We start from the raw sequence: 19069 nt of genomic DNA, 5'->3' as shown, positions 1-19069 counted from the left end.
GATCTCTTGGGCTGCCCTTTTATAACTACCTCCTTCCTGCCCCCTTTACCCCACAACCTTCACCTCTGGAAACCACTAATATCTTCCCCATTTCCAAAATTTTATTTCAAAAATTATATGTAACCTTTGGAATTGGCTTTTTTCACTCAGCATAATTCCCTGGAGATTCACCCAAGTTGCTGACGGTATTAACAGTTTGCTCCTTTTTCTTGCTGCGCAGGATGCCATCATCTGGATGTCCCACGGCTTGTTTCACATTCAGCTGTTGACGGACACATGGGTTTCCAATTTTTTGTTACTATGAACAAAACCGACCCAAACATATGTGTACAGTTTTTTGTGTAAAAATAAGTTTTTATTTCTCCAGGGTAAATGTCCAAAAGTGCATTTGCTGGGTTGCAGGGTAGTTCCACATTTAGTTCTAGAAAAATCTGCCAAACAGCATTCCCACCAGCAAGGTATGAGTGATCCAGTTTATCCCCATCCTTGACAGCATTTGGTGCTGTCACTGTTTTATCTGAGCCAGTCCAATAGGTGTGTGTAGAGTTAGTACCTCTTTGATACCCTTTAAACGAGCTTTGTGAGTGCACCAAGTGTCAGGGCCGCCTGGGTGGTCCAGTTGGTTGAGTGTCCACCTCTTGGTTTTGGCTCAGTCAGGATCTCAGGGTTGTGAGATCGAGCCCCACACTGGGCTCTGTGTTCAGTGCAGAGTCTGCTTCTCCCTCTCCCTCTCCCCTTGCCCCTCTCCACACTCCTGTACTGTCTCTAAAATAAATAAATCTTAAAAAATAACAAAATAGAGGGTATCAAAGTGTGAGCAACCCAAAGCTTGAGAACAAGACAAGCTGGGTGAACTTAGCTGAGACACAGGACTGTCCTGACTCCCTTCACTCGCCTTTCTCCAGGCTCTTCAGTTTCTAATAGAAGGTGAAAAGGCAGATAGAGAAACAAAACTTTTAAAAGTCTTAACAAGGGGCGCCTGGGTGGCTCAGTCGTTAAGCATTTGCCTTCAGCTCAGGTCATGATCCCAGAGTCCTGGGATCCAGACCCGCATCAAGCTCCCTGCTTCTCCCTCTCCCACTCCCCCTGCTTGTGTTCCCTCTCCGGCTGTGTCTCTCTCTGTCAAATAAATAAATAAAATCTTTTAAAAAAATAAATAAATAAAAGTCTTAACGAACAGTAAGAAAGAAACTATCTTTGTGGCAGCTGAGATAAAGCCAAAGTGAGAGTGCAGCAGCCTTCTGGATGGGCCACAGCGCATCCTGCCCCAGCCCGAACGAGGACGGCCACCTGCCCTCCGCTCCCACAGCTCCGCCAGTGTGTACACTTGAGCGGACCCTCTGCCCAACAGCCCCCCTGCGCAGGCCAATATCCCATCTTGTTCAAACTACAGTAACGTAAGCCCGGAACCTAACACGGCACCAAGCACACAGCGAGCGTCTCACAAACACCGGATAAATGGAGGAATGTTGGAGTAGTTGGAGGACGGATATGCTTCCCCCAGTCTTGGGACTTAACCCGGTAGTTAGGACTAACAGGTGACAAGAACTTAGTACCAACATTTGGGGGTTTTTTAGTCGACTAACAGGAAAAGCTGTTTTCCAAGGTCACCCCTTTATGAACAAAGGCTGCTTTGCCGGCGCAGATGGAAGGGAGTCCTTTCCCGACTCGCCGCCTACTGCCTGCTTCCACTCACAGGGGTCTCTTCCAACTCGACTCACGTTGGGGGACACCTCGAGGAGCTTACAGCTGACGGGGCACAGACACCGCGCTAGGAAGGCAGACGTGTGCAGTGGGACCTGCTGCCTCTCCCCCAGGAGGGTTCAGGGAGACTAACCAACTGAGCCGGCGGGTTTCCGAGGCTGAAATCAGCACCGCTGAAGGAAACCTAAGGGCCTCGCCCTCCTTTTCTTCAAATCTTCTTCATCGGGATGGAGGACCCCGCCCCAAGAAGAGCTGGCTGGCAATGCCCCTCTTGCCATCCTTCTCTCCCGCGCCAGCTTGCTCTGCGCTGTGGGCACCGAGCACTACGAGGGTTATGGCCCCCTCACCAGCTTATCTCCGGAGGGAAGGCCGAAAGCGCAAAGCCTCGGCGAGGGCTCCTGTTGGCAACATGACCAGACTTCGCTGTCTATGAATTCTTTTTGTACAGCTGCCCAGAAACCACTCCGTGGGGGCATTGTTTGAGAAATAAATAAAAAGAATCGATCAATAATCCTTATGCATGGCATAATTTATTATATACTATATAGTCAACTGCAGCTGCCACTGGAAAAAAAAAATATATATGTATATGTATATCTCCCCAAACAAAAAGAAAAACCCAAAACCATCCCAGAGTCCAAACAACCACATTCTAGCCTGCTTTTCCTGGGAGCAAAGACCAGCGGGCCTACACAAAGCAGATTTCATCCCTCCTTAGCTAAGCACGGAGGGAGGCAGACGAGTCTGGTTAGCACACGAGATTCCCATTAGGTGTGTGGTTTCAGTTATGCTGGCAGGGAACACTGTTCACCAAAGGCTTCCAGAGGTTAGTTTACTCATTTCAGCCAGCGCCATGGGACCGCACTTTTCAGTCCTGTGGCTGCTGAGCTCAGCTGGTCAGGGCCCAATGTTAATGAGGTGGGTTCTGCCAGTCAGAGGTACACTGAAAACTCTGCTCTGTGGTTAGCAACAGGGCCGCCATCAGTCCCCACACCAGGCCAGCCTTCTCAAAAGGTTCACACAGGGATATTTTTAGTTCCGAGGGCAGAGAACACAATGTCTCAGGTGGTGGCAAGGCCACAGGGGTGTTCGAGAAAGGAGGCAACTGTCTGACCCACCCAACGCACAATCCAATCATAACAAACCCACAGCCAAGCTCTGAGCCGTTACTCAGCCTCCCCTCCCAGCCTCTGATGCAGTCTCACCAAAACCCAGAGAGAGAGCCCTACCCAGAGAAAAGATGTTTAACCCTGGCCAAGGAGCTCAGTGGAAAGTTGTATTACTTATCATGGTGGGAAGAGAAGAGCAATGCAATCACACTTTTGAACATAAAACCTCCCTCTCTCTGGGAGGAGGTGGGACCCATGAAGGAAGAGACAAGATTAGATAGTAGATGGAGAATACTTCAGGGCATAAGGACTGGAACAGCAAGAACAGCTCAGATGTTAACATGCTTTCCCAGCTACTGCTGTCTGTCCACAGCCCCTGACACCCCCCCCACCCCCCACCCCGAGAATGGGGAAATAAAAGACAGCTGCAGCCCAAATCTTCCACCTTGAGTAAGTCCCAAAAACATCCACCATCTGGAACACTTAGTCCAGGTGGTGAAAGCACAAAGCTAATGGGGCCAACGTTGTGGTTCATACTTAAATATCGGGGCCAAGCCAACTCAGACAAAGAAAGCCCTGTGTCCCCGCCACAAGCAGAACCCTTCCCACCAACTGTTGCACAAATCAAGCCTGTGGTTGAGATGAGGGGATGGGAGAGACACACACACAGATGACTCGGTGCAAACTCTATGAAGAACACCTCCCCCTGACTGTGCATAGGATGTGCTCTGCGGATATAAAGGCCACGGGTCCCCCTGTCCCCCCAGGCCTGGTAAGGAGATGCAGGAAGCTGGAAGCAGCAAACACTTCCATTCCTTCAAACCATAGTAGCTCAAAGGCACCTCCTCGGAAGCTTTCCCTGACACCCCGAGGCAGATGTGGCCCCCGCCTCCTCCCAGGCACCCAACCCACCACAGCAGCAGGTCCAGAATCAAGATCAATATTTGGCGTCCTCTGTGTGCTCACCCAACTTCCCGAGGGGCTGTGTCTCTCAATCCGCCCCCCCACACCCCCGCCACAACTCAACACAAGCTTGAGAGAGGGTCAGAGAAAGACAGGCATGGGAGGAGTGTAGGTGCGACTGAACAGACAGCCTCCGCCCTCAGGGGTTTCAGAACCTCCAGACAGTTGCCTCCTTTCCTGAGCACGGTAGAGGTAACCATTCCCAGAAGCACACACAGACCAGTCAGGGCACACAGCAAATACCAGCAGACCACAGCAACACCTGGCTTTCATCCTATACAAGCATAACCCCGAAAAACATCAGACCCTCACCACTACCCTGAGAAGCAGGCAGTACCTTCCCTACGGCACAGAGGAGGACCAGGCTCGAAGATATTAACTAACTTGCTTATGAGACCACGTAGCTTGAAAGTGGCAAAGCTGGGATTCACCCAAGTAGTCTTACGAACTCAGAATACTGCCTAAAAAGAGCCTTAACTCAAAGTAACAAGCAAATTAAATGGAGGAACATCTAGATCCTAAACTAGGTATATTTCTGATGCTGGTACATGCAAAATAGCAGCTGAAAATGGAGGAAGTTTGGAAAGGAGATGGAGCATCTGGAAAGTTAATCTACATCTTGCATTCTCTAAGGGGCCAGATCGCTTGGGGTTTGGGGGCTGGTTCTTGGAGTCAAGAAAACCCCACTCTATGCACAAAGCACAGGCATGCATATAGTACATAAACAGTATATCTGTGGTATTAAAATTTCATAAGGGAAGTCACAATTGGGAAAAATTACATTAAAAAGGCTTAGGCGGGTAGGGGTGCGCCTGAGTGGCTCAGCTGGTTAAGCATCTGCCTTCAGCTCAGGTCAGGATCCTGGAGTCTCAGGATTGAGTCCCGCCCACATCAGGCTCTCTGCTCAGCGGGGAGTCTGACTCTCCCTCTGACCCTCACCCCTCTTGTGCGCTCGCGTGCTCTAATAAAAATCTTTAATAAATAAATAAATAAATAAATAAATAAATAAATAGGCTCAGGGAGGGAGAAGGGGGGCAAATAAGAAAAAAAGCTAGAGAGAAACTGATCTACAGGAAGCAAATGAGAACTAGCAAGAACAGAGTGAGAGGCAAAGGAGACCGATCAGATGTGGCCATGTCAGTCCCAACGCATGTGCAAGTCCTAAGGAAGGCAGAAGATGAACAACTCTCTGTGCCCAGGGCACCCTCAGCTTTCCTTCTGCCCTACTTCATTCTTCCACACGTGCAGTTACAAGTATATCAAAAATCAAACACAGAGAAAGGAACATTTATAAAGTGTGTAAGGTATAGAGAACAGCAAAACAGCACCCCCATGCCTGCCACCAGCTTCAGAAAGACAAGGCTCTGTCAGTGCTTTAGAGGGTGCTGGCCATATGTCTATTAGACCTCAATTAAAATAAACTGTCAAATGAAAAAAAGGGGTGGGCCTGCATCTCCCCCAATTCTTCTATCTACTTCCTATCCCAACCAGATGTAACTACTATCCAGAATTTTAATAGTTATCTCATCTTTGTAAGCATACATGTGAATGTATCATTTAGTTTTGCACAATTCTGAGCTTTATATGGGATATCTGATGGAATCCTCTGCAACTTGCCTTATCAGCTCAATGTTGTGATCCAAAAATTCATCCATGTTGACAATTATAGCTATGATTCATTCTTTTCTATGGAATAAATTCACTACAATTCATCCTTTTCCCCATAATGGATACTTGCATTGCTTCTGGTTCTTCATTATTATAAACATCACCGCAATGAATGTCCTGACTCATCCCCTGATTGGCGAACAAGAGTTTCTCCAGGGAATATGTCAGAATTAGCGCTGCAGCAATATCCACAATAGCCAAACTGTGGAAAGAGCCAAGATGTCCATCGACAGATGAATGGATAAAGAAGAGGTGGTGTATATATATATACAATGGAATATTATGTAGCCATCAAAAGGAATGAAATCTTGCATTTGCAACAACGTGGATGGAACTGGAGGGTACTATGCTGAGTGTAATAAGTCAATCAGAGAAAGACATGTATCATATGACCTCACTGATATGAGGAATTCTTAATCTCAGGAAACAAACTGAGGGTTGCTGGAGTGGTGGGGGGTGGGAGGGATGGGGTGACTGGGTGATAGACACTGGGGAGGGTATGTGCTATGGGGAGCGCTGTGAATTGTGTAAGACTGTTACATCACAAACCTGTACCCCTGAAACAAATAATACAGTATATGTTAAAAAAAAAAAGAAGAAGAAGAAGATAGCAGGAGGGGAAGAATGAAGGGGAGGAAATCGGAGGGGGAGACAAACCATGAGAGACTGTGGACTCTGAGAAACAAACTGAGGTTTCTAGAGGGGAGGCGGGTGGGGGGATGGGTTAGCCTGGTGATGGGTATTAAAGGGGCACGTTCTGCATGGAGCACTGGGTGTTATGCACAAACAATGAATCATGGAACACTACATCAAAAACTAATGATGTAATGTATGGTGATTAACATAACATAATAATAATAAAAAAAGATCACATTGACGTGTTGATATAATTAACCATATTAGTAGATGGTTAATTAACTAATATGGTTAATTATATTAATATGTTGATGTAATCTTTACATGTTAAGCCACTTTGCATTCCTGGAATAAATCCCATTTGGTCATAATTAAAAAAACAATACGTGTTGCAAATATTTTCTCCTAAAGAAAAAAAAAAGAATTAGCGCTACAGCTACAGGCTATGCACCTCTTTGTATTACAAAGAAAAATATATATTCACAAGCTCTCCGTGTGAGTTCAGGTAGCCATTACTTGATACAATCAGGATTTTGTCTTTGCTCCACTGGAAAGTATGAAATGATAGAGTTTGAAGATGCATTTGTTTGATTACTAATAAAGTTGAACATGTGTTCTAAGTTTACCGGTCATTTATGTTTCCTATCCTGCAAATTCCTTTGCACATCTTGAGCCATTTTTTATTGGGTGATTTGTCTTTTTCTTAGGAAATTTCTTTATGTATTCTAAATACTAATCCTCTGTCAGCTTGTAAGTGACCTATTAGTAACTTGTTTTTTCACTTTCTTCATTGTCTCTTTGGATACATCCAAAGATGTACACAATTATACACTGATGATTACACACGATTATACACTGACAAGTTATTTTAATGTAGTTAAACTTAGCAATTTTTTCCTTTACAATTTGTACTTTTTGTGTCTTAAGAACTCTTTCTCAACCCTAACATTAACAGATACACTACATCACACTTTCTAAAAATGATATACTTTCTCACTGTAAGTCCTTAATCTACCTTGAAAAGCATAAGTGTGGGGATGCCCGGGTGGCTCAGTTGGTTAAGCGACTGCCTTCAGCTCAGGTCATGATCCTAGAGTCCCTGGATCGAGTCCCGCAAAAGGCTCCCTGCTCAGAAGGAAGTCTGCCTCCCCTTCTGACCCTCCCCCCTCTCATGTGCTCTCTCTCTCTCAAATAAATAAAATCTTTAAAAAAAAAAAGGATAAGTGTGCATTTCTTTTTAACATAGCTAAACAACTGTGTCACCTCTGTTTATTGAACACTTCATCTTTTCCACACAGATCCAAAATGCTAATTCTGTCACAAAACAAGTTTCCATCTATATACACAGGTGTTTTCTAAACTCCATTCTGTTCCACTGGTCTACTTGTCTACCCTGGCGCCAATACAACAATGTCCTAATTATCATAACTTTATAAGTCATAATAACTGGTAGGGCATATCCTCTGATTTTGGTATCAATTTTATACTATTTTCATAAAAGGTAGGCTTCCTCTTTTTCTCTTTTCTGAAAAAGTCTGGGAAAGATTTAAGCCATTTGTGTCTTGGATGTTTGGCAGAATTGGTATCTTAGTGTTTTCTTTACAAATAGATTTTTGACTAGTGATTCAATTTCTTTTCATGGTGATAGCACAATGTGGTCTCTTTCTTCATGAGTCAGTTTCAGTAAGTTGTATTTTCTAGAAATGTGTCTGCTTTGCTAAAGTCTTCAAGATTTTTGGTGTAAAGCTGTGCAAAATATCCTCTTACTATATTTTTTCATCAACTTTTCCATACCTAATACTGCTTATTTGTGCACTTTCTTTTTCCTTGACCAATATTGCCACTGATTATTTTATTAATTTCTGCTCTTATTTTTGTTGTTTCCTTCCTTTCCTTCTATTCTGTCCTAACTTAAGTTGTATGCTTAGTTCATTATTTTTCAGCCTTCCTGCTTTTTTAATATAAGATTATGATTTCCAATTAAGTACCATTCTAGCCACACCTACAAATTTTGATATGTAACATCTTTTTCATTCATTTCTAACTATTTTCTAATTTCTAGTACGATCTCTTTTTTGACCTACAAGTTATTTAAAAATATGTTCTCTTTAATTTCTAAATGAATTAGAGTTTTCAGGTCATCTTGTGTTATTGGTTTCCAAACTTAACTGCACTGGGATTAAAGAGGGTAACCTATATAAAACACATACTTTGAAATTTTGTTGAAAATACTTTGAAATTTGTTGAAATTTATGATCCATATATGATTAATTTTTTTAAGATTTTATTTATTTGAGACAGAGAGAGAGAGAGAGAGAGAGAGAACACGAGCAGGGAGAGAGGGGCAGAGGGAGAGGAAGAGCAAGAAGCAGAGTCCCCACTGAGCAGGGAACCCAAAGCGGGGCTCAATCCCAGGACCCAGGGATCATAAGCTGAGCTGAAGGCAGATGCTTAAATGACTGAGCCACCCAGGCACCCCCATACGTGGTTAATTTTTATAAATACTCTGTATTCTTTAAAAGAGTATGAATTCTCTAGTTGTTATGTGTAACAATTTACATATATTTCTTATATCAAGCTTATTATTTTTTCCTTGTTTTTTCTACATGATCTATCAATTAGCCATCAGTTATGTTAAAATCTCTCCCTATAGGGGCACCTGGGTAGCTCAGTCAGTTGGGCGACTGCCTTCAGCTCAGGTCATTGTCCTGGAGTCCCGGGACTGAGACCCACATCGGGCTCCCTGCTCAGCGGGGGGTCTGCTTCTCCCTCTGCCCTTCACCCCACTCGTGCTCTCTGGCACTCGCTCTCTCAAATAAATAAATAAAACCTTAAAAGAAAAATCTCTCCCTATAATCATATATTTATCTATCTTTACGGTACTGATCAACTTTGCATTATATATCTTAAAGCAAACAAACTTAGAATTAGAGCACCCTCCCAATTAACTCTTTATCGTTAAACAATAAAACTCTTTGTCTCTAATAATGCTCTTTGCCAGCCATTGATAAAACTGTACCAGGGGAGAAGAGAGTCTTAGATTTGCTTGGAACATCTTTTCCCATCCTTTTACTATCAAACTTTCCATGTCCCTCCATTTTAAGTAGATCTTGCTAAGAAGCATATCTCAGGACTCTGTTTTTATTTGTTTATTTTCCTTTATTTCTGTTTTTCTTTTATCCAGTCTGACAATCTTTTTCTGGGGGATATGGGTGGGGATTAGGTCCATTTACATGGATTGTGATTACTGATATATTTGCATTTATCTGCCATTTCTTTTGTGTGTTTTTTCCATGTTTCACCCTTTTCCATGTTTCACCCTTACTTTTTTTTTTTTTTAAAGATTTTATTTATTTATTTGGGAGAGAGAGAGAGCACACAGGCAGAGGGGAGGGGCAGAGGGAGAGGGAAAAGCAGGCTCCCCACTGAGCAGGGAGCCTGATGCAGGACTCGATCCTAGGACCCCAGGATCATGACCTGAGCTGAAGGCAGATGCTTAACCAACAGAGCCACCCAGGTGCCCTCACCCTTACTTTTCAATGACATTTCTAACAGATGAAGCTCCCCATTTTTTAAGGGGTTAAAAAAGGAATAGTACTGTCTCACCATCCCTACTCTACAGAAAATTGATGAATTAAAATTCAGTGGTGAAAAGCTTTCCTAAAGTTATAAAGCTAATCAGTGAGAAAGCCCAGGACCTAATACACCACCAAGTACTCTTCTGCTACACCACAACGGACCCTTACCCACAGCAGTAGTAGTAAGATTGGACACATTTCACAGATCCTCCTCGACATTTCACCTTCCACTCACAAAGTAAAAGTGACAGGTATTATGCTATTCATTTTACATATGGGAAAAGAGAGATATAGGGGCAAAGTCATTTACCTATGGGCAGAGAAATCTTGGTTAAACACATAAATATTAAATTTCTAGAAAACTTGAACTCTTAAAAAAAAAATGCAAACAGAAATTTGTGGAAGAAAAGAAACCCATTAATGAGGGCTTGGGTACCTATGTAATCCCTACTAGCCAGGGATACCCCAAACATGTATTATTTATTATTGGGTCTGCTTAGAAAATCCTATGAAGATCTGACAGCAATGATTCGACAGTAATGATTTTCATTTTCACCATTTTAGAAGACGGAAACCACTTGAGTACAAAAAGTAGTCAATATCATATTTAAAGCAAAGAAAGTTAATGTGCCATTGGGATTTTCTATCTTCCAGGATGAGAAGTAAGCCTAAAAAGTAGCAATTTTCAAGAAACAGCTAAAAAATAGCCCAGGTCAGGTTCACTTCTCTAACCACATGGCACGTCTTATTTTCTTGGTCTCACATTCTGGTGTCTCTTGCCCAGAGGCTCCTGCTTCTTCTGGTTCTTCACCTCCATGAACCTCTAAGGATCAAACATTTTTTGTGGGTTGACTTCCAAGTCAGTTTTTGGTTCTATTGTCTTTACTACATAGATTTCCAAGCAGAGACTCATTTTTTTCAAATTAGGAATCTACAGAGTCAAGTAGCATATAGCAGAGGACACTGGACAAAGTCTGCCCCTCCACTACAGAAAGATCCTCCTGGTAGGATCTCAGATCCCTTGGTAGCTAAACAGATCAAGAGGCTTTCAATCCTCCTGCATGCAAAAGCAATTCTCAAACATCCCCTTTGAAGTAGCCCTTGTTCTCCACTCCAGGCCAGGGTAAGAATAAAAAATACTACTGGAATTCTGATCTACAACAGCTACCGTGGCATAAATTATTTGACATTAAAATTATTCCCATTTAATGATATCATTCACTCTACTTTCTTCTGAATTTGTATGAGAAATCACAGGTCCTCAACAAGCATTTGTTTTAATAAGATCATTTGATTAGGTATGATCTTAGCACCATCTGTAGTTAGTTTTATTCTAAAACTTTCATATTCGATGGTTTTAAAAATAACTTGGAGGAAGCAAGTACAGGATAAGAATGTATGAAACCTTTATCATAAATGTCTTATTGATCATCAGCAAGTCTTTCTCATCTTTTCCAGGCGTCCAAGGCTAATAACTGCATCTCTTGATTCCCAGTTCAGGACTCTTTCCTCTCAAAAAGCAAAGAAAGCAGCTTAAAAGGAAATAAGGCACATAATCATACCTTCCTTGCAAGCATGTTGGCCAGCTGAGACACAGCCATGTGGCCAAACAGAAACTGCACCAGCCGCTGTTTGCCCCATTCCATCCAGAAGTTCCACTCAAAGTCGGTCGGGTCCTAAATAGGCCGAAACAGGAGTTAATCAGAGGGATTTTCGAACCTCTTAGAACACAAACCCCAGTCAATAAAACAACCAGAAAGAAGGCCAATGTGACTCCAAACTCCATAAGATGGCATTTATACCCTTCCAGCCCGAGTGCCACCACAGCCCCACCCACTTGGACTCTTCCCTCCAGCTTGGCTGGTCTCATTGCCATCCTCCAAATAAGCACTTGGTCAGAGTGGATCCCCGAGGACCCTCTGTGGAACAGAAACCATTATTATTCCCATTTTATAAAAGATGAAACAGAGGTTTAAAGAATTCAATTCATGTACCCAGTGTCACAGAGATAGTACAAGCAATGAATCGAGGTTATCTCAGGTTTGCCACCGAACGAGAGAAATGCAAATTGGATGCTAATAAAATTGCTTAAGGTCAATCGCGTTAAATCTTGCTGTCATTTCAGGCAGGAGGATAATTTGATAGAGAAATTAACCAATTCCCCATAGGATTAGGATGAAAGAATGAGAGATATGCTTCCTTTCCCTTCAGGAAGCTGTGTGTCCATTAACACCCTGTGTCTGGACTTGTACCAGGCAGGTGAAAACTTCTGGCAAGACCGAACAGGTGAACAGCTGGGAACTAACACCCAAAAGCCTTGGTTTGGCCTCAGGAGCCCCAGGGAGATCGTGGTGGCCAAGGTGCATATGGAAGGAATAAACAGTGATTGGCCACTCTAAAATGGGCAATGCAGGGTTGGCCAGTGAGCATCTTGGCACCACCATGATAAAGTGGGGATCTGAGATCCTCAGGATTTTCTAGCCAAATTGTGTGGGTGGGGAAGGAATCCCCTAGTGCTAGTGATACTGAACAATTCACCAGTCTGCCAACAGAACTTTAATTGGATTTAAAGGAAAATATGTGATTTTTCTTTCTTTTTTTTTTTTTTTTACATCTGAGGATTGAGGGGCAATTTCATACAATTACACATATTACAAAACTCTTTTTCCAGAAGGTAAACTATAGATAGAATTTATCTTGATTCCTATCAGACTGTGAATACAGAGGCAGGAAACCTAGCAGCCAAAGTTGCAAACTTGTTTTGGTTTAGATCCCGGATCTACCCGTATACTGGTTATGATATCTCAAACGAGATGCTTTACCTTTCTGTTCTATCTGCTCATATGACAACATTACTGATCTAGGGGTTTGTGAGGGCTTTCTGCTGTTTGTTTTTTAAAGATCTGTTGATTTATTTGACAGAGAGAGAGCGTGGTGGGGGCAGAGAAGGAGAGAGAGAATCTCAAGCAGGCTCCACGAGATCATGACCTGAGCCAAAATCAAGAATTGAATGCTTAACTGATGAGTCACCCAGGTGCCCCGGGGTTTGTGAAGTTTAAATGAGAACATATATACGCCAAAAGTTTAAAACAGTACCTGGCACGCTGCACTCACTAAAAATTGTTACCTGCACTAACTGTTAGTCCCATGTACTCCCATCCTATGCTATCCAACAAGACTGTATCATGCTTTACATGGTGCCACTTGTTTAAATATTTTTTTCCATTTTCCAAATAAATACAGTACTGACATTATCAAATAACATCTGTTCTCCACATTCAAGATCCGGATACACACACAACCTGCTCATAGAGCCCCCATCCCCATTAAAATCATGGATCTGGTCCAGTTCCTTCCATTCAGAGATGACGATATCAGAGCCCAGGACATGCCCAAGCCCCACAGCCAAGGCAGCAGCAGAGCAGAGAACTCCAACCTTTGACCTGGCTCTTGACCCCGGTCCAAAGCTCGTTTCCCCATCTCAAAAATTTTAAACTAGTGGAGAGTAAATTAACTAAATAAAGGCAAACAGGCTCAAAGGTCACGTGATGATGTCATGCTAGGAAAATGCCATTTTTGTAACAAGGATAAAAGTAAAAACACTGAAAGCCAAGCTTGAAATTTTTTTTAATTCCCTCCCCCTCAAAAATATTCCAACATGTTACCTTTTTAAATATAATGTTCTTAAACACTAAGAATTACACTTAAAATTCAGAACCCCGGGCTTACCTATGCTTCAAAACTTTTCCAACTTTAATTTTTTAGCAGAAAAATGATATCTCATAAAATATAAGAAACCAAAAAGACCTTTATGTTCCACCAAAAGGCCCAGGATTACTGAACACCCTGTGCTGGTTAAACCCCATCAACAAAAATTACAGTCTTTCATCATTAATTCCTTTTCAGAAAATATCCATTTAAAAGAAATAAAAACATTTCTCTCCTGTCTGTCCTTCTCCATTTAAAATATTTACCTACAGGAAATAACCGGACAGAAAAGCTGAGCCAATGAACAGAACAAGATGGCCAATAACTAGTGGTTGATGATTTGGGTAAGAAAAATGTTGACTCGCCTGCTTTTATAGGCAAAAACTTTACAGAAGCTGAGTTCAATCACACAATTCAAGGCAAATGGTAGAGCCCCAAATCAAGAACAATTTTTTCATATTTTGTTCCTTCCCCATTTCCTTTCTCGACCCTGCAATTCTTAGTCAATTTGAAAACTATTCTTCAGTTCTCGAAGTGAGTCATAGACTGGGGGATACATTCTAGCCAGACAGAACTGGGACGGCTCCTCCACAAAGGGGAGACTGAACTCCAAGGGACGGTCATCCACATGCCATGTTCCGTATCAGTGCTTCTCAACCTTTGGTGTGCACACAAATCATCTACACATCTTGTTAAAATGTAGATTCTGGCCCAGATTCTTATCTCTGGGATGGGGCCTGGGATTCTAGATTTCCAACAAGCTCTCAGATGATGCCATCTGCTGGCCTAGGGGCCACATGGCGAGTAGCAAAGATCTAACACTGATTATGCCTCCCTACAGCTAAATGTTCGTCACCCCAGAGGACCCTTAGCAGCTCACCCCACCTCATATGGTTCCCAGGCAGGGACACACTAAAGTGGACCACCTAATATTTACAAACTGAACCACCATCATCCTTCACACTATAGAAAGCTCTGAGCACCTAGATTCAAGAATTTTTTTAGATGAATAAGTTAACACACACAGTTATTCATTCTGATGCTTTCAATCTGCAACCAGGCAAAACCGAGAAGTCTAAAGCACGGGATAGTTCAAAAGAAAGCGCTCCAGGCCTGGTATTCCTAACTACCTCTTTCCCATACAGAGAGCAGAGTTCTATCCTAGGGACTGTGGGAAACCCTACGAGTATTCCTTGCCTTGGAGAACTCGCAGAACCAACACCAACCCCCCACCGTTAAGACACTGAAAATCTGCAAGGCAGGAGAGGTCACAGGGATGTAATTCAACCATATATATTTGTATAAATGAGACCTTTCCTTCTCATATAAATCACTAATATTCTGGGTATGTATTTTCCAATGAAAACTTCCCAACAACCCTTCCAGTCATTTTTTTTTTAACCCTGTGTTACAGATGAGTTAATCGGAGGTCAGAGTAGGCAAATTATTTGCTCAAAATTAGTACGGGGGAGAGCAGGATTTCAAACACAGGCCTGTTACCAAAGAGGAAGTCCTTTTCCAAGATGTTCCTACTTGTGCTGACTCTACCTGGACTCTCCTGCCTCGCCCAGACAGACACACACATGTGTGCATACGTGCACCCCACTATCCGGCCAAATGGTGTCCAACCAAGAGGGTGCTTCCTTAATGCCACCATAACCACAGAGATGCTGGCTCAAGTGCGATGCCTTTTACCTTCTTCCAAGTGGACCTCACTGTGCCCCCTTCTGTCATTCACATCTCCATTCCAGCCCCTTTATCATAGTGGATTTTATCCTAGTGCTTTTTATTACAGTTAATTCGTGTATTTTCTCTCGAGGAAGAAAAGATGGCAAGTTCTTGAGAGTAAGAACCTTGACTTAACCAAATTTGTGTCAAAAATGCCCAACATTCAGTGAGCCTTAAAAATGGTGGGGGAGTGCAATCAGGCATCCTAAGTTCTCATCACACTTCTGCTCCTGCACAAACCTGAGTAAGTCCCTTGGCTATCTGGACCTGAGCCTTCTTACAGGTAAAATGAAGGGATAAACTAGCATGATGTCTAAGATTCCTTTCTGAGAGTAAAAAAAAAAAAAAAAAGTTATATTCCAGATTAAAGGAAAGAAATCCTAGTAGAATGCTAGTCACCTACCTACAGACTTTGAGTTCTGACCAAGTGCCCACCCTTTAGGAAAGCAGTTGATCCCCCATCACCCTCCCATGTACCAATCCAGGCCTCCACCCTGTCTGCCTGCTCTGTTCCAGAAAGTCCACCACTCATCCAGCCTGCCCTCTTTCCCAGATTGAGAAGAAACTACTACAGTATATTTAGTATGTAGTAGGATACCGCCCATAGCGAGATAAGTCAACTATCCTCAGTGAGGCTAAATATCATGCCCTGGGTCCAACAGCCAATATATGACAAAGCCTGATTTTAAAGCCCTAGATCCTAGGCTGCTAAGTCCATATTTCATGTGGTAAATACATATAGCATAAAAATGGTTAAGATGGTAAATTTTAAGGTATTGCTCGGTGGCATTAAGTCCGTTTACGCTGTTATACAACCATAACCACCATCCAGCTCCAGAATTTTTAGCTAGAATGTTCAACTGCTTGACTCAATAGAGTTAAATCTGACATTCATTTCTACACTTCTCTGGAACCTTGAAGGGAGGATGGGTGGAGATTCCCATAGAGTGATTTGTATTATGTATGTATTTGGTAATAAATAATAAATTATTTTACTCTGATAGCCCCGGAAACACAAATTCACATTTTTTAAGTTCATATCCTGAAACAGACAGACACTCATAGATAAAATCTGAGAGAGGTGACTGGCTCAAGATCCCCCAAACCCAGTCAAAAGAAAGGAAAGAAGAAGGATTCAAGAAACTGGACTGAAAAGGAGTGAACCCATGGCTAACAAAAGGGAAACATGAACATTCAGAAAAGCTGCAACATCTAAAACTCCATGGGAGGGGAGCCTGGGTAGCACAGTTAAGTGTCCAATTCCTGGTTTTGGCTCAGGTCATGATCTCAGGGTGGTGATCCTTCAGGGTCATGAGATGGAGCCCCACATCAGGCTCCACACTCAGTGTGGCGTCTGCTTAGATTCTCTCTCTCCCTTTCCCTCTGCCCCTCCCCACTGTGCTCACTCCTTTCTCTCTCTCTCTCTCCCCCCCCCTCCTCTCACTAAAATAAAATAAAATATAAAATGCCATGGGAAGCAACCATCCTAAACTTCTCCTCAAAATAAAATATTGGCTCTGGATGGCAGATTCTGCCCACTAGCCCAATCAACATTTTTCCAACCCTTTTCTAGCATGACTTCCTAAACATTAGAGGTCAGAAGGCAAAACAACTACATTTCCCAGAATTCTCTGCAGCTAGCTAGCGTATCTGCAAGCGCCCCAGCTTCTGATGAACAAATATACAATGACTTGGAAGGTGTAAGAACATAAAGATGTATAGGCTGTGAGACTCTCCTGAAAGAACAGTGGTAGAGGCCCCTGTTTTCCTGCAGCAGCATCAGTGGCGATTCCAGGGTCCAGGCAGCCCAGAGGCGTGGCAGCTACCCTGTGGGCAGTTTGGCTAGTGCACCCCAGCACTATCCACTCAAGCTGGGACCTGGGCAGATGCCACGGTTCTGCTCTGGGAATTGTTCCTGGAAGTTCACTTCATGCCTGTCCCTACAGTCCTTCTGACTACTCTAAAATCTCCTTACATTCCTGCAATAAATTCCTTTCTGCTTAAACTGCCTAGTGTGGGTTCTACTGTCTGCAATGGAATCTTAATCAACACACCTCGGAAGGAATTTTTCTTCTGATTGCAATCCAGCTCCAGCTATATAACAGAACCCACTACGAAAATAATTCACTTTGAAGAACACTATTCTGAAATAAGTCTATTCAGTGGAGGAAAATAAAATGGAGCAAAACACCAGCTAGGTCAGTTCAAGGAGATTCTAGAACTGAATAATGAAGGCAGTGAGTGTGTCACATTCACAAGTACATCAATTTATATATTTCAAACCCAAACAGAAAATCATCTAACTTACCCACCAAGCTGTATTTTTCATTACCATCATTCTTTTTTCCCTCAGATAGAGGAGACAATAGGGAGCTGAATGTACTGTATATTACGGTTTTCCTTACCCTCATACCCAGCATTTTTCAAAAAAAGAAATATATCAGAAATACTAGACACTTTTGTGTATCTATTTCCTAAATAGCATTATGCTCATATTATTTACTTTGAGAACATACCTAAGATCTCATCACATTGAGCAAAAGTTATCTCTGAACAGAGAAAACCTTTGTTAAGACACTTGAATCCAGAAATGTTTCCCTGCGTGTTCAAAGGCAGCAAGCTCACCTTAATGCCTATAAATCTCCAAAGGAGAAAAAAAAAAAAGAGAGAGAGAGAACTAATTTGTAAGAATTCTGCCAAGAAGCACTGCTCTCTGGATGAACTCAGGTTAATAATTCACTTAGCAATTACTGGAATAGTTTTATCTTTCAACAGATGTTTTGCTATGTCGAAAATAATTTGAACCAAATTATTTTACTGCTCACAATTTCCAGAGACAACACTCATCCCCCAACCAACATTTCCTTAAAGATGAAATGTTTTGGGGTGCCCAGCTGGCTTAGTAGGTAGAGCATCCGACTCTTGATCTAAGAGTTGTGAGTTTAAGCACCATGTTGGGTGTGAAGCCTACAAAAAAATAAAATAAAATAAAAAGATAAAATGTTTTCATTAACAGAACTTTTTTTTTCTATAAATAATAAATTTTTTAAATTAAACAAATTTTTTTGCCAGCCTGCACAGGTAAAGAAGATGCTCACAAGGGTGGGGATGCCATCAACAGGGCCAGCACAAACTACAATTATTCTACACTATATCATTCCTAGTCTCTTAACTGGCCCTCATGATCTAAGCCTTAGAAATCATCCAGGGTATGATGGGAGCAAGGAGATGTTCTACAGAAGAAAAGGGATTCTCTCAAGATGACTTAATTAAATCAAGAGGACCTAAATTCTTTGAATCTCCTCAACCCAACTAACAACCTAAATTCAGTAACATTCTCTGGCTAATCCTCTACCTACCTACTTCCTAGAAGTTGCTCCAGATTATTCAAGACCTATGCACATACTCGATCAAACATGTATAGATTCTGTCTCCCTGCCTTGTCTACTCTATATTTCTCCTTTTCTTCCTGAAGCTAAGAGAATCAAATTTTTAAAAAGAAATGTTACATTCTAGTATAAAGTCAAAGGCACAAAAACTATATTCTTTTCCCCACACCTCTCAAACTGGAAAAACACTATATTTTCTACAAGGTACATGCAGAAATGAGTTGTAAACGGGTAATAAGGCTGATAAATAAGCTAGAGATCATGACCAAAAAGGTAATAGAACAGGATGGCTAGACGGCAAATTATTTACATAAGATTTCCCAGCTACAAACTCTGCTAATAAATCCTGCATCCCATTAGCGTCGCTTCTCTCGAATACCAAAAAGACAGAGTGAGTCACAGTAAAATGGAAAAAAAAAAATGGTCCCCCACACTTTGGAAGCCTTGGCCCCTAACATGGCCCTCCCACACAGAGGATTTGCTTTCTGCTTAGGAAGTCTGCACATATTCAAGGAAACTAGTTAATACACAACACCTCTACTGTGGGTAGACACGGGCAAACTGGAACTCCAGGTAGAATCCCCAA

The 19069-nt window shown here is 42.3% G+C and overlaps 1 protein-coding gene across 6 annotated transcripts in view; it reads right to left on the bottom strand.

Moving 5' to 3' along the window:
* The window catches only part of HHAT (hedgehog acyltransferase), a 328768-nt gene that overhangs the window by 267995 nt on the left and 41704 nt on the right, over positions 1–19069 (bottom strand). For all 6 annotated transcript variants that reach the window (XR_015766435.1, XM_088016786.1, XM_088016784.1 and 3 more), the window contains exon 4: positions 11221–11334. Coding sequence is in view for 5 of the 6 variants with exons in the window: in XM_088016786.1 (XP_087872912.1) it covers positions 11221–11334 (114 nt within the window). In the remaining variant the exon portion in view is untranslated. The remainder of the gene's footprint in view (positions 1–11220; positions 11335–19069) is intronic.

This window comes from Eumetopias jubatus, unplaced genomic scaffold (genome assembly GCF_037043125.1).
Source record: "Eumetopias jubatus isolate StellerSeaLion01/CBP00866 unplaced genomic scaffold, mEumJub1_p1.0 scaffold_12, whole genome shotgun sequence".
Classification (NCBI taxonomy): Eukaryota; Metazoa; Chordata; class Mammalia; order Carnivora; family Otariidae; genus Eumetopias; species Eumetopias jubatus.
Note: the sequence above shows the minus strand (reverse complement) of the source record. Positions and strands in the feature narration are given on the sequence as shown.